The sequence below is a fragment of the Lethenteron reissneri genome, chromosome 30, assembly GCF_015708825.2.
Source record: "Lethenteron reissneri isolate LAM-NWPU_2019-01 chromosome 30, ASM1570882v1, whole genome shotgun sequence".
Lineage (NCBI taxonomy): Eukaryota > Metazoa > Chordata > Hyperoartia > Petromyzontiformes > Petromyzontidae > Lethenteron > Lethenteron reissneri.
This window is the reverse complement of record NC_083808.1, coordinates 14,729,048-14,744,872: the sequence shown is the minus strand read 5'-3', so window position 1 is coordinate 14,744,872 and position 15,825 is coordinate 14,729,048. Positions and strand designations below refer to the sequence as shown.

The window sequence follows — 15,825 nt, the reverse complement described above, 5'->3', positions numbered from 1 at the left end:
TGCACGGGGCTAGCGGAGTGGCTAGCGGGACCGTGCGGGTTGCACGGGGCTAGCGGAGCGTGCGAGGTTGCACGGGCAGCAGAGTGGCTGCAGAGTGTGCGGGAGCACACGGAGCAGCGGGGTGGCTGCAGAGTGCGCGGGGCGCGAGGAGAGACGACGCTGGGCCGAGGAGGAGGCCAGCAGGGTGCGGAGGAGAAGAACATCAATAAAGGACAGACGGATACCAACATCGTGTAAAGGAGTCCTTTATTACACAGAAAATGCGAGTGTGTAAGCAAGCTATAAGAGCAATTAAGATTTTACCTGGTTAATAACATCATTCCAGTGATTGCTTAATTTGAATTCATTCGTTCGATTTAAAGCTTTCGTGACTGCAGGGATGCATCTTCTTGGTTCTTTCGGTAAAGTCACGTAGAAGGGAAGTAATACAATAATAAAAATAAAACATAATAAAATAAAATAATTCTCACGACGTTTCGACCACAACGCAAGCAGCCGTCTTCAGGTGAAGAATGAGACACTGCCAAGCCAGGAGCTTATATATAAGCTGCGTTGGAGGTGGAAGAAGAGCGCCTTAACAAAAGAATGTGCATATGAAGAGGAATTTAGCATATTCATGGAAAATGCGTAGGAGGTGGGCGGGGGGGTTTCAAAGTCATATTATGCCCATGCATTATGCAGGATCAGCAGCACCAAGGAGGGGTGCAGGGATTAGCAGTAACAAAGGAAAGGAATGTTAATGATATGTAGCTGCAGTTACTCAACAACCACGTAGAAAACTAAAGTATAAACTACATAAAAAACTAAAGTATAAATTGCATAGCACCATCAGTATACTTACTATACTCTACAATAAGCTGAGTTACTAACAGCAAGTAATACATTACAATTCTACGTCGTAAAAATTATATAATATGCTTCCATCTAAACTTTATTCTATTGTATCACACGAGCATATACCGTACTATATACTGCCAACATTAAATTATATACTGTATTGCTGTAAACCAACCTATACCTTATACATTTAATATAACACTATGTATTATTCTACCCACCCTAATGTGTGTCGAAATGGTTTATTACGTCCTTCCAATGATTGCTAAGCCAGAATCCATCTTCTCGGTTAAAATTGTCTCTGTGTTTGTATATGTGGATCGCCTCATGAACGAATCTCTCATGATAGCCAGATGGCTTGCAGAGAACCTCTGTCTTGGAGAAGTCAATATCATGTGAGCCCACTGAGTTGTAACAGTGATCTGCCACGGCTGAGGTGTTTGTCCTACCGTGTTTCAGGTCAGCTTTATGTTCACGGATGCGGTCCGAGACATGTCGTTTGGTTTCCCCAATGTAACTGCTACCACAGAGGCAACTTAGTTTGTAGACGCCAGGGTACTGTATGTCTGGAACCACATCTTTTACAGACGGTACCAGATCACGGATTTTATGTACTGTGTTGAATCGGACCTGGATCTTGTGTTTAATCAGGATTTTGGAGATCTTTTTTGTGACCCCAGCAATGTAGGGTAAGGTGATGGTCTTGAAAGGCTCCTCAACAGGATCCTTCTTGATGGTTGGAGTGATGGCTTTGCGGATTGTGTAGTCGGAGTAACCATTAGCCTTAAGAGCTTGGCGTACGTGTTTGAGTTCACTGGCAATGTGTTCATGGTCGGAGATGCATTGGGCTCTATGATATAGAGTCTTGATGAGGGAATTCTTCTGGGATGGATGGTGGTGGGAATCCGGTTTTAGGTAAGAATCCGTATGGGTGGCTTTCCTGTAGACAGAGTGGCTCATTGAACCATCAGGTCTCCTTTTGATTAGGACATCCAAAAAGGGTAGCTTGCCATCTTTTTCGACTTCCATGGTGAATCTGATGGCTGGGTGTATGGAATTGATGTGGTCGAGAAATTGGTCTAAGACAGAGGTTCTCTGCAAGCCATCTGGCTATCATGAGAGATTCGTTCATGAGGCGATCCACATATACAAACACAGAGACAATTTTAACCGAGAAGATGGATTCTGGCTTAGCAATCATTGTAAGGACGTAATAAACCATTTCGACACACATTAGGGTGGGTAGAATAATACATAGTGTTATATTAAATGTATAAGGTATAGGTTGGTTTACAGCAATACAGTATATAATTTAATGTTGGCAGTATATAGTACGGTATATGCTCGTATGATGCAATAGAATAAAGTTTAGATGGAAGCATATTATATAATTTTTACGACGTAGAATTGTAATGTATTACTTGCTGTTAGTAACTCAGCTTATTGTAGAGTATAGTAAGTATACTGATGGTGCTATGCAATTTATACTTTAGTTTTTTATGTAGTTTATACTTTAGTTTTCTACGTGGTTGTTGAGTAACTGCAGCTACATATCATTAACATTCCTTTCCTTTGTTACTGCTAATCCCTGCACCCCCCCCTTGGTGCTGCTGATCCTGCATAATGCATGGGCATAACATGACTTTGAAACCCCCCCGCCCACCTCCTACGCATTTGCCATGAATATGCTAAATTCCTCTTCATATGCACATTCTTTTGTTAAGGCGCTCTTCTTCCACCTCCAACGCAGCTTATATATAAGCTCCTAGCTTGGCAGTGTCTCATTCTTCACCTGAAGACGGCTGCTTGCGTTGTGGCCGAAACGTCGTGAGAATTATTTTATTTTATTATGTTTTATTTTTATTATTTTATTACTTCCCTTCTACGTGACTTTACCGAAAGAACCAAGAAGTTGAATTCATTCTCTCGGTTGAAGTTATGTCTATGTTTGTATATCTGGAATGCTTCATGAACAAACAATGGCCTATTCATGTTTTAATTGAGTTATGGAATCTTTAACATCCACTCAAGCAGTGTGTATTTTACGGTTAATACACCTGTGATATTAACCAGGGCAGCTGGCTGGATGTCGACTATGGACCTCTGCAACATGTGGCAAACACGGTATCGCTAGACCATTTATCTGTACCATGTGCTCCAATCAAGCTTTTGAAGGTAAAATATGCAACTGCTAATTAACTTGTATCATGTGACTCAGTCTTGTATGCAGTGAACAAATGTCACTCCGTGCCTGTCAACTTCTTCACTATTGTGCCAAAAATGTTTTGCATGTATGTGATGTGTTAGGAGTGGCCCAGCAGTAACCATGCTCATCGCTTGCCTCGAAAGTTTGTAGTTCGAAGCCGGCAGGCTTCCCTGGTTATTACTGTTGGTGTATTAACCGCACAAATATGCACGGTCTGCTTCATAGTGCTTATTAAAGTTACCCTGACGTAATAAAAAAAATTAGGCCATTGTGGGCGGTGTGATGGTACAAATTTGCAAAAGTAAAAAAATTACTGACAAATTACTGAAATGGGATTACACATTGCAACATCACCCCCTACAGTTAAACTACTAAAGCTTGTGTCTGAGAAACAGTGCCTTCGTGATGTCCTTGTGCTATAATATTGGCGTGAATACAAAATGTTATTACAGGAAACACGTACATTAATTCAGAACACGCTGCTTACCGTGGTAGAACTGGAATCAACCAGTTTTGGTACATCTCCGTTTTCAAGAAAATATCGTACATATGCTGTACCAGACACGAGTTCCTGATTAAAGTAACTGTAACAATAAAGACAAAAAGTTATGCACATTTACGGCAGCAGGGTGACGCAATGGTAAGACTCGTGCCTCACAGCAGGAAGGGCAGGGTTCATATTCTTTGGGTTTTCAGTAAAGTCATGTAGATGGTTCAAAGAAAATAACAAAAAGACTTAGACGTTTCGATCACAACACAAGTGATCGTTATCAGGAGGAAAGAGGAGGAAAGTTGCCGAATGCTGACTGTAAAAAAAAATGTTTCTTGCTGTGGTTTTCCCACCTGATGATGATTTCTTGTGTTGCAATCGAAACGTCACGATTCATTTTACTTTATACCTACGTGATTTTACCAAAAGAACCAAAGAGTATGGATTCCTGCAGTCACGAAAACTTAAAATCTAGATTGAACCTGCTTCCATTTCTCCCTTATACCCATCCCTTCTCCCTTGCATATCCTACTACTACTCCTTGTCCCCGACCCCCCAGCTACAACCAAGCCTACCCCTATCATTACCCCAACCCCTATCACTACCCCAACCCCTATCACTACCCAAACCCCTGTTACAAGCCCAACATCTGTCCCTACCCTTACCCAAAACCCCTCCTTAACCACTCCCACCTGTCCTCGTTAATGTTACCATAGCTATAACACCACTTTTAATAACCTCACTTTATTTTAACAAATTATTAAATATACAATTTTATATTTTTTGTAAAGCACCTTGGACCAAGACACTACATATATCATAAGATGATATACTGGTCCTATGTTGCTTTACTTATATGACATTTTACTGGTGAGTTGAGTGGAGTTGTCACGAATATGTGTATATATGTGTTATTTGGGCCTTTAAGTTGTTTTATACCAGACAATGCAATACAGGTTCAGTGAATCGGGCTTTGATGGAAAGTCAGAGTAAACAATAAAAAAAATGAATAGTATATTTTCATCCACACCCATCTTCTTATTCGCACTCAACTGTTTCACATGTACAGTCTGCAGTAATTTCACAGTCGAGGGTGTTGTTGCTTTGTGTAATTGAAAGTCAATAACCTAAGGGTACATTTCCAAATATTGACCGTGAGGCCTGCACACACTTGCCTACTCATTTCCAATGACTTCACACGGTCTGTCACGTCCACTGTGAAGCAGATGGCGTCTAGTAGTCTACAGTTAATATTCCCACAGTATTAACCAGGTTGTTCTGCTGAATTAGAACTATGAACATTGGCAGGAAGGTGGCAATGCGCTACCAATGGGCCACGTTACTGTCCTCTTGGTATCTTTCAGCAGGATAGTGACAGGTGGTGTTTGCTGTTTTAATGTTTAGCCAATTTTCCACTGATTATAAGCATGAAAGTTGGTACTATTAACATATTCGTTATGGGCATTAGCATGTGGTGTAATATATATATATATCTATCACCTCAACTTATATAGATGAGAAGATATTACATTGCCTTACTTGGCAGTGATGTCCACAACAAACTCTTCATCGTTGATGTGAAACACTCTTTGCTTGGGATTAATCTTCACCTCAAAGGTCGGCAAGACTGGGGAAATATTCATGTGCAACTAAGCTTGTGTGTGTTTAATACGCATATAAAACATCTTACTTTTTACGAATTACATAAAAAATATTTGAAAACCGTACACATCAAATTACAGCATATACAATACATTTAGTTTTAAAGACACCGTATTGGCATTATATTTTAACATATCTACATTGTTCCATGAAACATTCTTGATACAATTATGTGTTTTTTAAACAGCTCCCTTCAGGTCCAGACATCACAGAGCGCATCACACCCTAATAACCAATTTACATCACAAGTCATCTCAAACATTTTTAAAGGGGCACCCCCAGTGGCAGCTGTCCTTGTAGGTACAAGGTATCTTAGCACCTGGTCTTGAAGCAGGCATTAGTCTGTCAGTGAAGGGCAATATTGCGTTGTGTTTTCAAATGGAATAATTTGCAAGTAATATTTCACCATTGAGATGCTATGGTCAATCCCAGTTACATTGCATGGGTTTTTTAGTTAAGGGACGAAATAGGAGAATTTGGACGAACCTTGAAGAATGTGGGCAGAACACAATGTAGTGACAAATGCTATGATTGAATATGAAGATTTGAATGTTTACATACTGTATTCCCGGACATCAAACTCAGCAGATGAGTTGATATTGGGTGCTCCACTCATTCGGGCAAAAATCTTCCAAGTGCCATGTCTGTGGATAACAATACCGTGAGCATCATTATTGCTGGGGTTGTTAAAATTTATTTTATGTATTACCGAAAAGTGCATAAAAAAACTGTGAAAAAACAGTGTGAACCGGGTACATGCATGTCTCTAGAAACGAACACAACATGAATACGTTTTTAACTGACAAATGACAGCAGCTCCATCAGGAGTGTAATCGTTTGATCACATGCCATCCAGAAGTCGACGCCGCAGTTGCAACAATGAAACAGGTTTATCAACTACCCCACCACCCCACCACCTCTTTCCACCCAGTAGCATAGTAAGTCAATAAAAAGCAGGTCACTGTGGGGTAAAGTGTGGGTAACCTCTTCCAACACGCCTGATATGTATAAGAGTACAATACAGAAAATGCCCTCTAGAGCAGTGCTTCACAACCGGCGTGTCGCGGTGAAGTCTCATATGTCCATGGTATGTTTAAATTGATCAACAGACAATGAAATACAATAATTAACACAAAGACACACATATATTAACATAACATAATTAAATAGACACACAGCCATTGCAATTAAACAATAAACCAGGCACAGTTAAATTAAACAGACATAGAGAGTTAAATTTAATTATGAACACACATATAGAGACAGAGATCAACATAAAAAAGATAGACAGACACATAGACATTGAAATGAACACACAAGACACACAAAAATCCAAATAAAACCATACAATAGAGGGACAAACAGTTGGCCATAACAACAATGACCAATTCTGCTCTTGCATATGGGAATATTTCAAGAGCTGAATGACGATGTTGGGATCTGCTAGCGACAAGTGGGCTTCAGGAGAGAGTTTGTGTAGTTTGCAAACCTTCCATTGAGGGGCGCAGACTACAATTTCAAATCAAACACAGACAGACACATGCTTGATACGTAAAACACACAACTCCACAATTTTAGCGAATTGGCTGCGACTAGGCCTGGGGAACATACCGTTATCAAGGGAAGAACCATAGACGCAACTGTGGAAATATCATATTTTCATGACGCAGCAAACCCACCCATAGCGGCATATCACTGCTGGATAAAGGACTCACAGTATGTTTTTGGTTCGATGTTCCACTCAGATCGAGCAAGTTCAAAAGTGTGCTGTGAAATCAAAAGAGTTGTGAAGCACTTCTGTCGAGCTTTCTATTGCCCTGGCCCTTTCACCAGCAATAAAGTGAGCACATAGTTGTAGAGGTGCCCCTTTACATTTTCTTTACATTGAGGCCTGCCACGGTGTAGTTCATACATTTAGTGCATTCATTACTCACATCCCACTCGTTCCTGACTTTCGGAATGGTAAACGATTCTGAACACACTGTTGGGTGTAAGAGCCAGGGATGCAATTGAATGTGTAACCTCTGTGTAGTGGTGATACGCGCTGACAGTGGGGATCGTGGGGCAGCGCGTGGTGATTGGCTGTGTGCCGGTGACGCGCGCTGACGGTGAGGGATCACAGGGCAGCGCGGGGTCATGGGTTATGTGGTGGTGATTGGCTGTGTGTTGGTGACGCGCGCTGACAGGGAGTGATCGTGTGGCAGCGCGGGGCGATTGGTTGTGTAGTGGTAACACGCGCTGGGAAAACGGATCGTAGGAACAGCGCGCCGTGATTGGTCGACTAGTGGGTGCTCACATCGCGGTCCGCAAGAGGGCTATATAAGGCGGTGCGCGCGGGCGCTCGGGGAGTTGGTGACCAGCGAAGACTGAAGACGGCTGAAGAAGAGATAGGGCCCTGCGGCACCTAGTCCCGCTGTCCTTATAAGGGCTGGGGCTCTGTGTGACCCAGAGGCGGGACCCTGGGACCCGGGGCCGAACGTCCGTGTGAGGGCCGGCTCTCGGGACCCAGAGGTTGTGACCCACGCCCAAGCTGGGGTGGGTCTGTAGGCTCCACGGACGTTACGGGGCTGGAGTGTAGTGTGAGCATGCAGTGTGAGCATGCAGCGTGAGCCAGTCACTACACGTGTCAGTGGAGTGTGTAGTGGGAGAGGTAGTGACCACACGTGTCAGTGAAGTGTGTGTAGTGTGAGGAATAGTGACAGCACGTTGTATCGTGACAAGTCAAGGTTTAATAAAAAGTGTGCTACCCGTCAAGAGGTTTCCTGCCGTCATTCCGATACTTCATCTGTATTGCAAGTTCAGTGCGCTCACCATTATGCCACGGTGGCAGCTCCCTTCATCTCTCAGCTAAAAAGGAAAATATGTTGCGTTTAATGTCACGGCACGTGACATTATATGTCATAACAGTGCTTTTGTAACAGTATGGCCCAAACTGTATGGAAGAAAAAGGTGATTAAGGATTATTCAGGAAGATGTACTATATTTTACACAGTTTATTCTCTAGAGCTGGGATATTGTAAACTGTCAAAATAATTCAAATATTATTACTGACTAAAGTGTTTGTTTGTTCGTTGCTCAAGCCGCTTGTCCTGGTGAGGGTCACGGCGGCAGCATGTTGAGTAGGACGTTCCAGACCTCCCTTTTCAGGCATTCCCAGGTCAGCTGAGCGACATAGTCCCACCATCATGTCCTGGGCTGGCTCCAGGGTCTTCGCCCAGTGGGACGTGCCCGATAGAATTCCAGGGGGAGTCTACTGGGCGAAACCTTACCAGGTGTCCGAACCACCTCAACTGGCTCCTCTCGACGCAGAGGAGCAGCGGCTCGACTCTGAGGCTCTCCGGATTACCGAGCTCCTCACCCTAACACGGAGAGTGATCCCGGCAACCATGTGGAGAAACATAATCTTGGCCCCTTGTACCCACGACCTTTCGGTCATTACCCAAAACTCATGACCATAGGTGAGGGTGGGAACTAGATTGACCTGTAAACCGAGAGCTTTGTTCGAGAACTCAGCTCTCACTTCACTACCACGGTTCAGCACCCGCATCACTGCTACATTGCACCGATCTGCCGGCCGATCTCCCGCTTCCACTTACCATCACTCGAGAAAGAGACCAAGGTATTTAAACTCCTCCACTAAGGGTAGCTATTCCACGTTCACCAGGAGAGCACACTCCACCATCTCCCGGGAGTGAACCATGATTTCAGATTGGAGGTGCTGATCCTCATCCCAGCCGCTTCACACTTGGCATCAAACCATTCAAGTGATCACAGATTGACGAGGCAAAGAGGACGTCATCTGCAAAAAGCAGTGGCGCACCTCCTTGACCCGTATTGGATACTCTCCATACCTCAGCTGCACCTTGATATCCTATCGATGAAATTCACATACAGGAGTGGAGACAAGACGCACCCTTGGCGGAGTCCAACACCCACAGTGACCGATTTAGATTTAACACCAAGAATACGGACACAGCTCTCACTCCGGGAATAGAGGGACCGGATAGCACACACAAGCGGCATCGGTAAATCATTATCCCACAGCACCTCCAACAAGACATTCCAGGGAACATGGTCATATGCCTTCTCCACGTCTACAAAACAGAGGGAGATTGGAGGAGCATACTCCCATGACTCCTCACATAGCTGTGAGAGGGAAAAAATATGGTCTATTGTTCCATGACCCTGACGGAATGCAGATTGTTCCTCCTGAATTTGAGGCTCGACCACTGGACGCAGCCTCATCTCCAGCACTATGGCATAGGCTTTACCTGGGATGCTGAGGAGTGTGATCACCATTCTTAAAAATGGGGATCACGACCCCAGTTTGCCAATCCAGAGGTACTGTATCCGCCTTTCATGCAACATTGAAGGGGCGTGTTAACCACGAGCCTCCTACATTGTCCAGCGCTTTCAAAAACTCTGAGCGAGTCTCGTCCACCCCAGCAGCTTTGACGCTATGAAAGACCTCGACCGTCACAGCGACTTCAGCAGCCATGATGGATCAGAAACCCCCCAGTTGTTTCCAGAGCTGCCTCCTGAGAGGAGGGCGTGTCTACTCGGTTGAGGAGTTCCTCAAAGTGCTCCTTCCACCTCTTAACTATTTCCTTAGTTGTGTTCAATGTTATGCCACCCTTACTGAAAACAGTCCGAGCCATGTCCCGTCAACCCCTCCTAAGGATGGATGGTTTTCCAGAACATATTTTAGGCATGCTGGTAGTCCCTCTCCATGCCTTCTCTAAACTCTTCCCATGCCTGGGCTTTCGCTTCAGTGACTGCTACTGCTGCTGTCCTCTTGACAAGCCGGTACCTCTCAATTGAATAGGTAGACCTTTTTCCAAGAATATCTCGGAAAGCCTCCATCATCTTGACAGCTTCCCTCACCACTGGTGTCCTAGGGTTGCTGCCATGACAGGCAATACATGTATCCTTCAGACCACAGCTTTTTCAGCTGCATTGTGACAATCGTGGTTCTAAACATCATCCACTCGGACTAAATGTCCATGACCTCCCCTGGTGTATAGAAGTTTTTTTCTGGAAGTTTACATTTTTCTGCACTGGGTTATCCACCAGACGTTCCCAGAAAACCCGCACTGTCCAGAACATATGGCCTTAGGTCCTATGATATAAATGTAATGACAATAGAGCCTGCATGCTGTGTGAGGGGACTAGCGGCCACGGGAGGTAATTACAGGGAGGTCAGCCTACAGTACGAATGCACTAGTGGCCACTGGAACAAATGACAGGGGTATCAGTTGTGAGTGTGAAGGGACTGGTAGCCACGAGAATGTTCGAGAAGGGAGCATGGTCAGGTGACAGAAGAGGACAGTAGAGTCTGCTGGTAGAAGGAGCGTCCAGAGTCAGCAAGAAAGATCGAGAAGGGGGACGTGGCCTCGTGTTGAAATATGAGGGAGATGCACGGGAGATGCACGGGAGACTCGGGGCTGTTGCAGTGGGATCTCCGCCTGATGTCATGTGAACGTGTCTTCATTAAAGTGCTATCTCAAGAGAAGTGTGTCAAGTCGTCATTACAAATGGTGTCAGAAGTGGGATGTCATCATGCCACAACACGGTTGTAAGGAGAACTCACCGACAAAGACTGGTGGGGATACCCCCCTGCAGCAAGCCCCATGCAGCAGGGACCTGGTGAACAACCTCACTGGTGAAGAGGGAGTGGCGGCGGTAACAAGGAGAGAGGAGGCCGACCGACAGAAACAAATAAACGCAAAGGTTATGGTGGAAGTCCCCACGGTAGAAGCCACTCAATCGATGGACACCATTTTGAAAGTTGGCCAAATGGCAACTGAGGCGGCTGCAACTCCAATGGCGTGGGAAACAGCGATTAACCAGCCGCAGCGGATGACACCTGTAAAGTAATTTGTAGCAGCGGGAGGCGACTGGGGCGCCTTCACCCAAAGGTTCGAGGCAGCGTATCAAGCCATTGGATGGTCGCAGGAGGAAGCACTGTGAGCCCTGCCTACCGCCCTTGACGACGATGCCCTCCCGGTGTTCCGAACTGTGCCGGAGGAGCGAAGGGCTTCGCTACGAAAGGCGGCTGTTTTCGATCCCCCATTAAATACATGGAGGAAGTTGCTGCAACAAAAGCAGAGAGAGGCTGAGATGCCCATCACTTATCGCAGCGCATTGATGGTACTGGGCCAGATAGTGTACCCACGGCTGGACGAGACGGTGCTGGATTTTCTGGCAATGGAGAAAATGCTGGCACTGGTACAGGAGATGGGAGTCGTGCTACCAATTGTGGAGGAGGTGCAGACTTTCCTGTGGGTGGCCCGATGCCTGCAGGCGCATGAGGGGATGAATAAGGGGATGAACCATCGGCCTCGTGTGGTGGCATGGTCAGGTGATCCGATGTCGGGTGAGGCTAACAGTCCGATCAGCAGGGAGTGCGGGGCCGCCAATAGAAGAGGATCCGGAGCTGGGGGAATAGGTGATGGCAGCAGTACATGAGAGGGCTCGACACCGGGGGGAGACTTCGCGACGGCCTCAAGGTTGGGGACCAAGGAAGGAGGTGACCACGCTGCAGCGGGGGCCCACCATGGCCTGCTTCAGGTGTGGTCCGCTGGGGCACATCGCACGGGGAGGTCGGAGCGGCGCCTGGACAGCATCGTTGGCGGCATCTGTCTTCTCACTGCGGGCCACTCCATAATGATGGCAGGCAGGTCGCAACACTAGACACCCGGCCCAAAACATCACCTCACACATCTAGGCGGTTGCGTCCCCCGGGCTCCATTATCACCTTGTATCCTGTATTGGTTGTGTCGGTTGCGTCAGTCGCGTTGGTTGTGTCGGTTGCGTTGGTCGCGGGTGAGCAATGGGGTTCGAAAGATTATAGGGATTGAGGTGACAGGGCCTGCTGTCATTTCAGAAAGGCGAGCCTGTGGGATACTAACTGTTTGAATAGAATGCCCTCAGAAATTGATGGATCGGAAGTGTGAAGTGATGCCGCCAGGGCAGCAGTTATTTTTTCTCTTGGATCCTGTTGGAAGGGAGGTGGGTGGAATGTCGTAATTCGGGCCTTGGTGAGGGAATCGGTATAGATTCCGCCGGCCATGCAGAGGTTGGTTCCCTTGCAGTAGCACAAGAGGTTGCATTCGCCCGACCCAGATGCGGCGGTTCTCCTGACGCCGTCCAACAGTGTGGCCCGCGAGCTTGTGCTAGCGAGTGCGTAGACGATCCTAGGAGCAGGCCTAGAGCCGTTCCTGCAGGTGTTAAGTGTGGGTGGAGGAACAGCTGTGGTTCTAGCAGGTACCGTGTTGGCTCATGTGAGTCCACGTGTTGCGAGGTGGTGGCACCAGATATCGTGGAAGCGATGGAGAGAGCCTGCCTTTTAGGAGGTGATGGCGATAGCCATCGATGAAGTGATGGGTAGAGAAAGCCAGATCAGATGAAACGTGGACAGCCCTTGTAATGAGAATCCTGGTTTGCCTCAGGCACAACGGGGCAAATTTAAGTATTTTTTCTTGAAAATTCAGGTATTTTCAGTGAGAGCAAGTGTGACATCGGTTGTACTTCTCTATTGCTGCACCATATTGATACGGGAGACAGCCTCTTTACCAGAGCTCGTGTCAAATGTGTCCGGAAGAGAAGGAATATGCAAATAGGCAGTGGCTGGTGCATGCCGAGTACGCGTGTGGACAATTTGTTGGACGTGTTGTCGAGTGCTGGTTTGACCCCAATTACTATTTAACTGGGTGCGTCTTCGAGAAAATAAATGCAGGATGCAACCGTGGCGCAGCAGGTTACGTCCAGGTGAATGACATATTGTGGCTGCGTTATCTGCAGATACTGCTACAGACATCGCCAAAGTAGCACTGCCATGGTGGGGATCGGTCGAGATTGTGGAAGTGATTCGGGTTTGGTTCGTGCAAATATAGATGGGGCATCGCCGTTGGTTTGTCCCCCCATCGCGTTTCAAACCATACGTCTATCCCCGCCCAGTCATCTCATCTCCAAGTTCTGTGCGGCCAGGGTCTGGTGTGTCCGACGTGCCAGGGTAGTCATCCGGGATGGTTGTGAAACCCGAGGAGATGTGTTATGCCGCCCACAGAATGTGACCCTCTGATTCTCAGAGGCCCACAAGACTCCACCACATGCGATTGACCGGCGTCAAGGACCCGGTTGAAAGCTTTATGGCTGTGATAGTGGCTCTCAAAGCCACAAGGTAGACTGTCAACTCCCAAGGCCAAGCGTTTTTTTTTGTGTACCCCGGTGCGGTTGCTGTCATTCGCGTGGAGTGGCTTGCACCACTCACTCGTCATGTTGTGTTGTTGGTGGCTTATGTGGCCAAGTGACGAGTTCTTTTCCATGCGGATATCGGTTGTCATTCTGCCATAATTGGTGCATTTTTGTTTTTTAAGTCTTGGTATTAGCCTGGATGGTTATATTTTTAAGAAGGGGTGATGGGGGGGGGGTGATATAATTAAAATAGAGCCTGCATGCGGTGTGAGGGGGCTAGTGGCCACGGGAGGTAATGAAAGGGGTATCAGTTGTGAGCGCGAAGAGACTGGTGGCTACGAGAATATCAGAGAAGGGAGCATGGTCAGGTGACGGAAGAGGACGGTAGAGTCTGCCGGTAGAGTCTGCCGGTAGAGTCTGCCGGTAGAGCGAGTGACCAAAGTCAGTGAGAATGATCGAGAAGGGGGGCGTGGCCTCGTATTGATATATAAGGGAGATGCGTGGGAGACTCGGGGCTGTTGCAGTGGGATCTCTGCCTAACGTCAAGGGAACGTGTCTTCAATAAAGTGCCATCTCAAGAACAGTGTGTCAAGTCGTCATTAGTGACATCGCTAATGTCACTGCATGGTGCCGGCCTGAGAGGGCCATGGCACGCGATGCACTGTCATCGCATACACACTGTGAGCGGGTGTAGTACCAGCCCTACCGATGCTTCGTGAGCGCTGGATAGCGCAGGCACTACGCATAGCATGTGGTGGGGGGTCCCACGAGGGTGAGTGGGAGAGTGTCAGCCCAAGGGCAGGGTTGCCCCAGGCCATGGCACTCTAGTTGACCCTGCAGACACGTGATCTAGAGTGTCTATAGAGAGGCCCCCAGATGGGGGGACTAGGGGGTGATCACGTGTCCAGGGAGAGCTCTCGAGGGGGATCGAGAGGGAGCTAGAAGGCTCCAAAGGGCGGAAGGAGCCAAAGGTGGAGCGGCCTCGATCGTAGGGGGATATAAGGCAGGTCCCTGAGAGGGACCGGGGTCGCTGCATTCTAAAAGCTGAAGCTCCACGTCCACCAGCTGAAGCCTACATCTCAAGCTTGAAGCTCTACGTCTTCGGGGCAAACACGTGATTGCAGACCCGAGTAGGGGCCTGACCCTTCGTAGCAGTAACTCCCTGTATAAAATAGTTAGCTGGGTGGTCACCACCCTAGGCTGTATGTGGTGAAGGAGCAGTTACCCCTTGTGTTACGTGTTACAAATAAATGTGTTGCCTCTAAAAGGAACAACGTCTGCGACTCAGTTGGACTCACTACACAACTATAAAGTCAATCATTGACCTTCGGCCCAAGGTGCTCTGGTACCAAGTACACTTACGAGCATCTTTGTGTTCTAACATGATGTTTGTTATTAACATTCCGTCACTCGCGCACAATTCCAATGACACCTCACTGTTCGGGTTCAGATCAGGGCCATTCCTCCCAATCACGCCTCTCCAGGTATCTCCATCGTTTCCCACATGAATATTTAAGTCGCCCAGTAAGGCTATGGAGTCAGTAGACACACTATCGAGCACTGCACCCACCATTTCTAAGAAGGCCGAATACTCTGAACTCCTGTTTGGTGCATAAGCATAGACAACCGTCAAAATTTTCCTTTCTGAGACCCAAAGTCTTATTGAGCTGACTCTCTCATCTACTGGGACAAACTCAAGCTGAACAGTATCCAGCCGAAGGCTTGTGCAATACTCCAGGCGATATAGCTCTTTTAGGGTAATTGTGACACACAAACCCCACCACCACAATACGATGGTGGTGGGCTATTATATCCTTTTACACGAAACATGTCATTATTTGGGTGTGAGCTTACTTGGAAATAGCAGGGATTGTGAATGATGTTCCATCCACTATTCCCTCATCGGTGGCCTTGATGGTTTTTATTTGTCTCTCTACAATCACTCCATCTGCATTCTGTAAGAGATCACACGATTTAATAATGCATACATTTGGTATTTGCACCATTCAGATAACACAAGGCTATCATGCAGGTGCTATGTTCTACTTTGTTGCAGTTCATGCTAAAAGGTAATAGAGCAATGGTCTGAAGAATCAATGTGGTCATTCACAAAAAATAGATAAATATGAAAGTTGTTGTATACCTGCCTTTCTAAAAACTCTTATTAAGAGTGATATTGCTTATTTTTAATGTAACAGTTTTTCTTATTTATATATATATGGGTTTAGCAGAGACGGATACCTGTGAACTCCTGCCTTGAAACAACAAAAGGCAATTTATCCTTATGTTTTGAGTCGCTTGCAGAGTCAAGGACTGCGAGAAGTTGTACTGTAACTAAGCTATAAGAGTTGTGAGAAGGTAAGAGATGTGCGAATACATTTTCATATAATACTGTGATTAGCCAATAGTTGTGATAAGCTAAGAGGTGTGTGAA

General features: G+C 46.5%; 1 protein-coding gene across 1 annotated transcript in view; it reads right to left on the bottom strand.

The window, feature by feature from the left end:
• Positions 1 to 15,825, bottom strand: part of LOC133349569 (complement C3) — a 217,451-nt gene that overhangs the window by 169,654 nt on the left and 31,972 nt on the right. Inside the window, exons 5-8 of the mRNA XM_061563138.1 lie at positions 15,246 to 15,346; positions 5,757 to 5,839; positions 5,073 to 5,160; positions 3,531 to 3,627 (exon numbers count right to left, since the gene is read on the bottom strand). Coding sequence (XP_061419122.1) covers positions 3,531 to 3,627; positions 5,073 to 5,160; positions 5,757 to 5,839; positions 15,246 to 15,346 — 369 coding nt within the window. The remainder of the gene's footprint in view (positions 1 to 3,530; positions 3,628 to 5,072; positions 5,161 to 5,756; positions 5,840 to 15,245; positions 15,347 to 15,825) is intronic.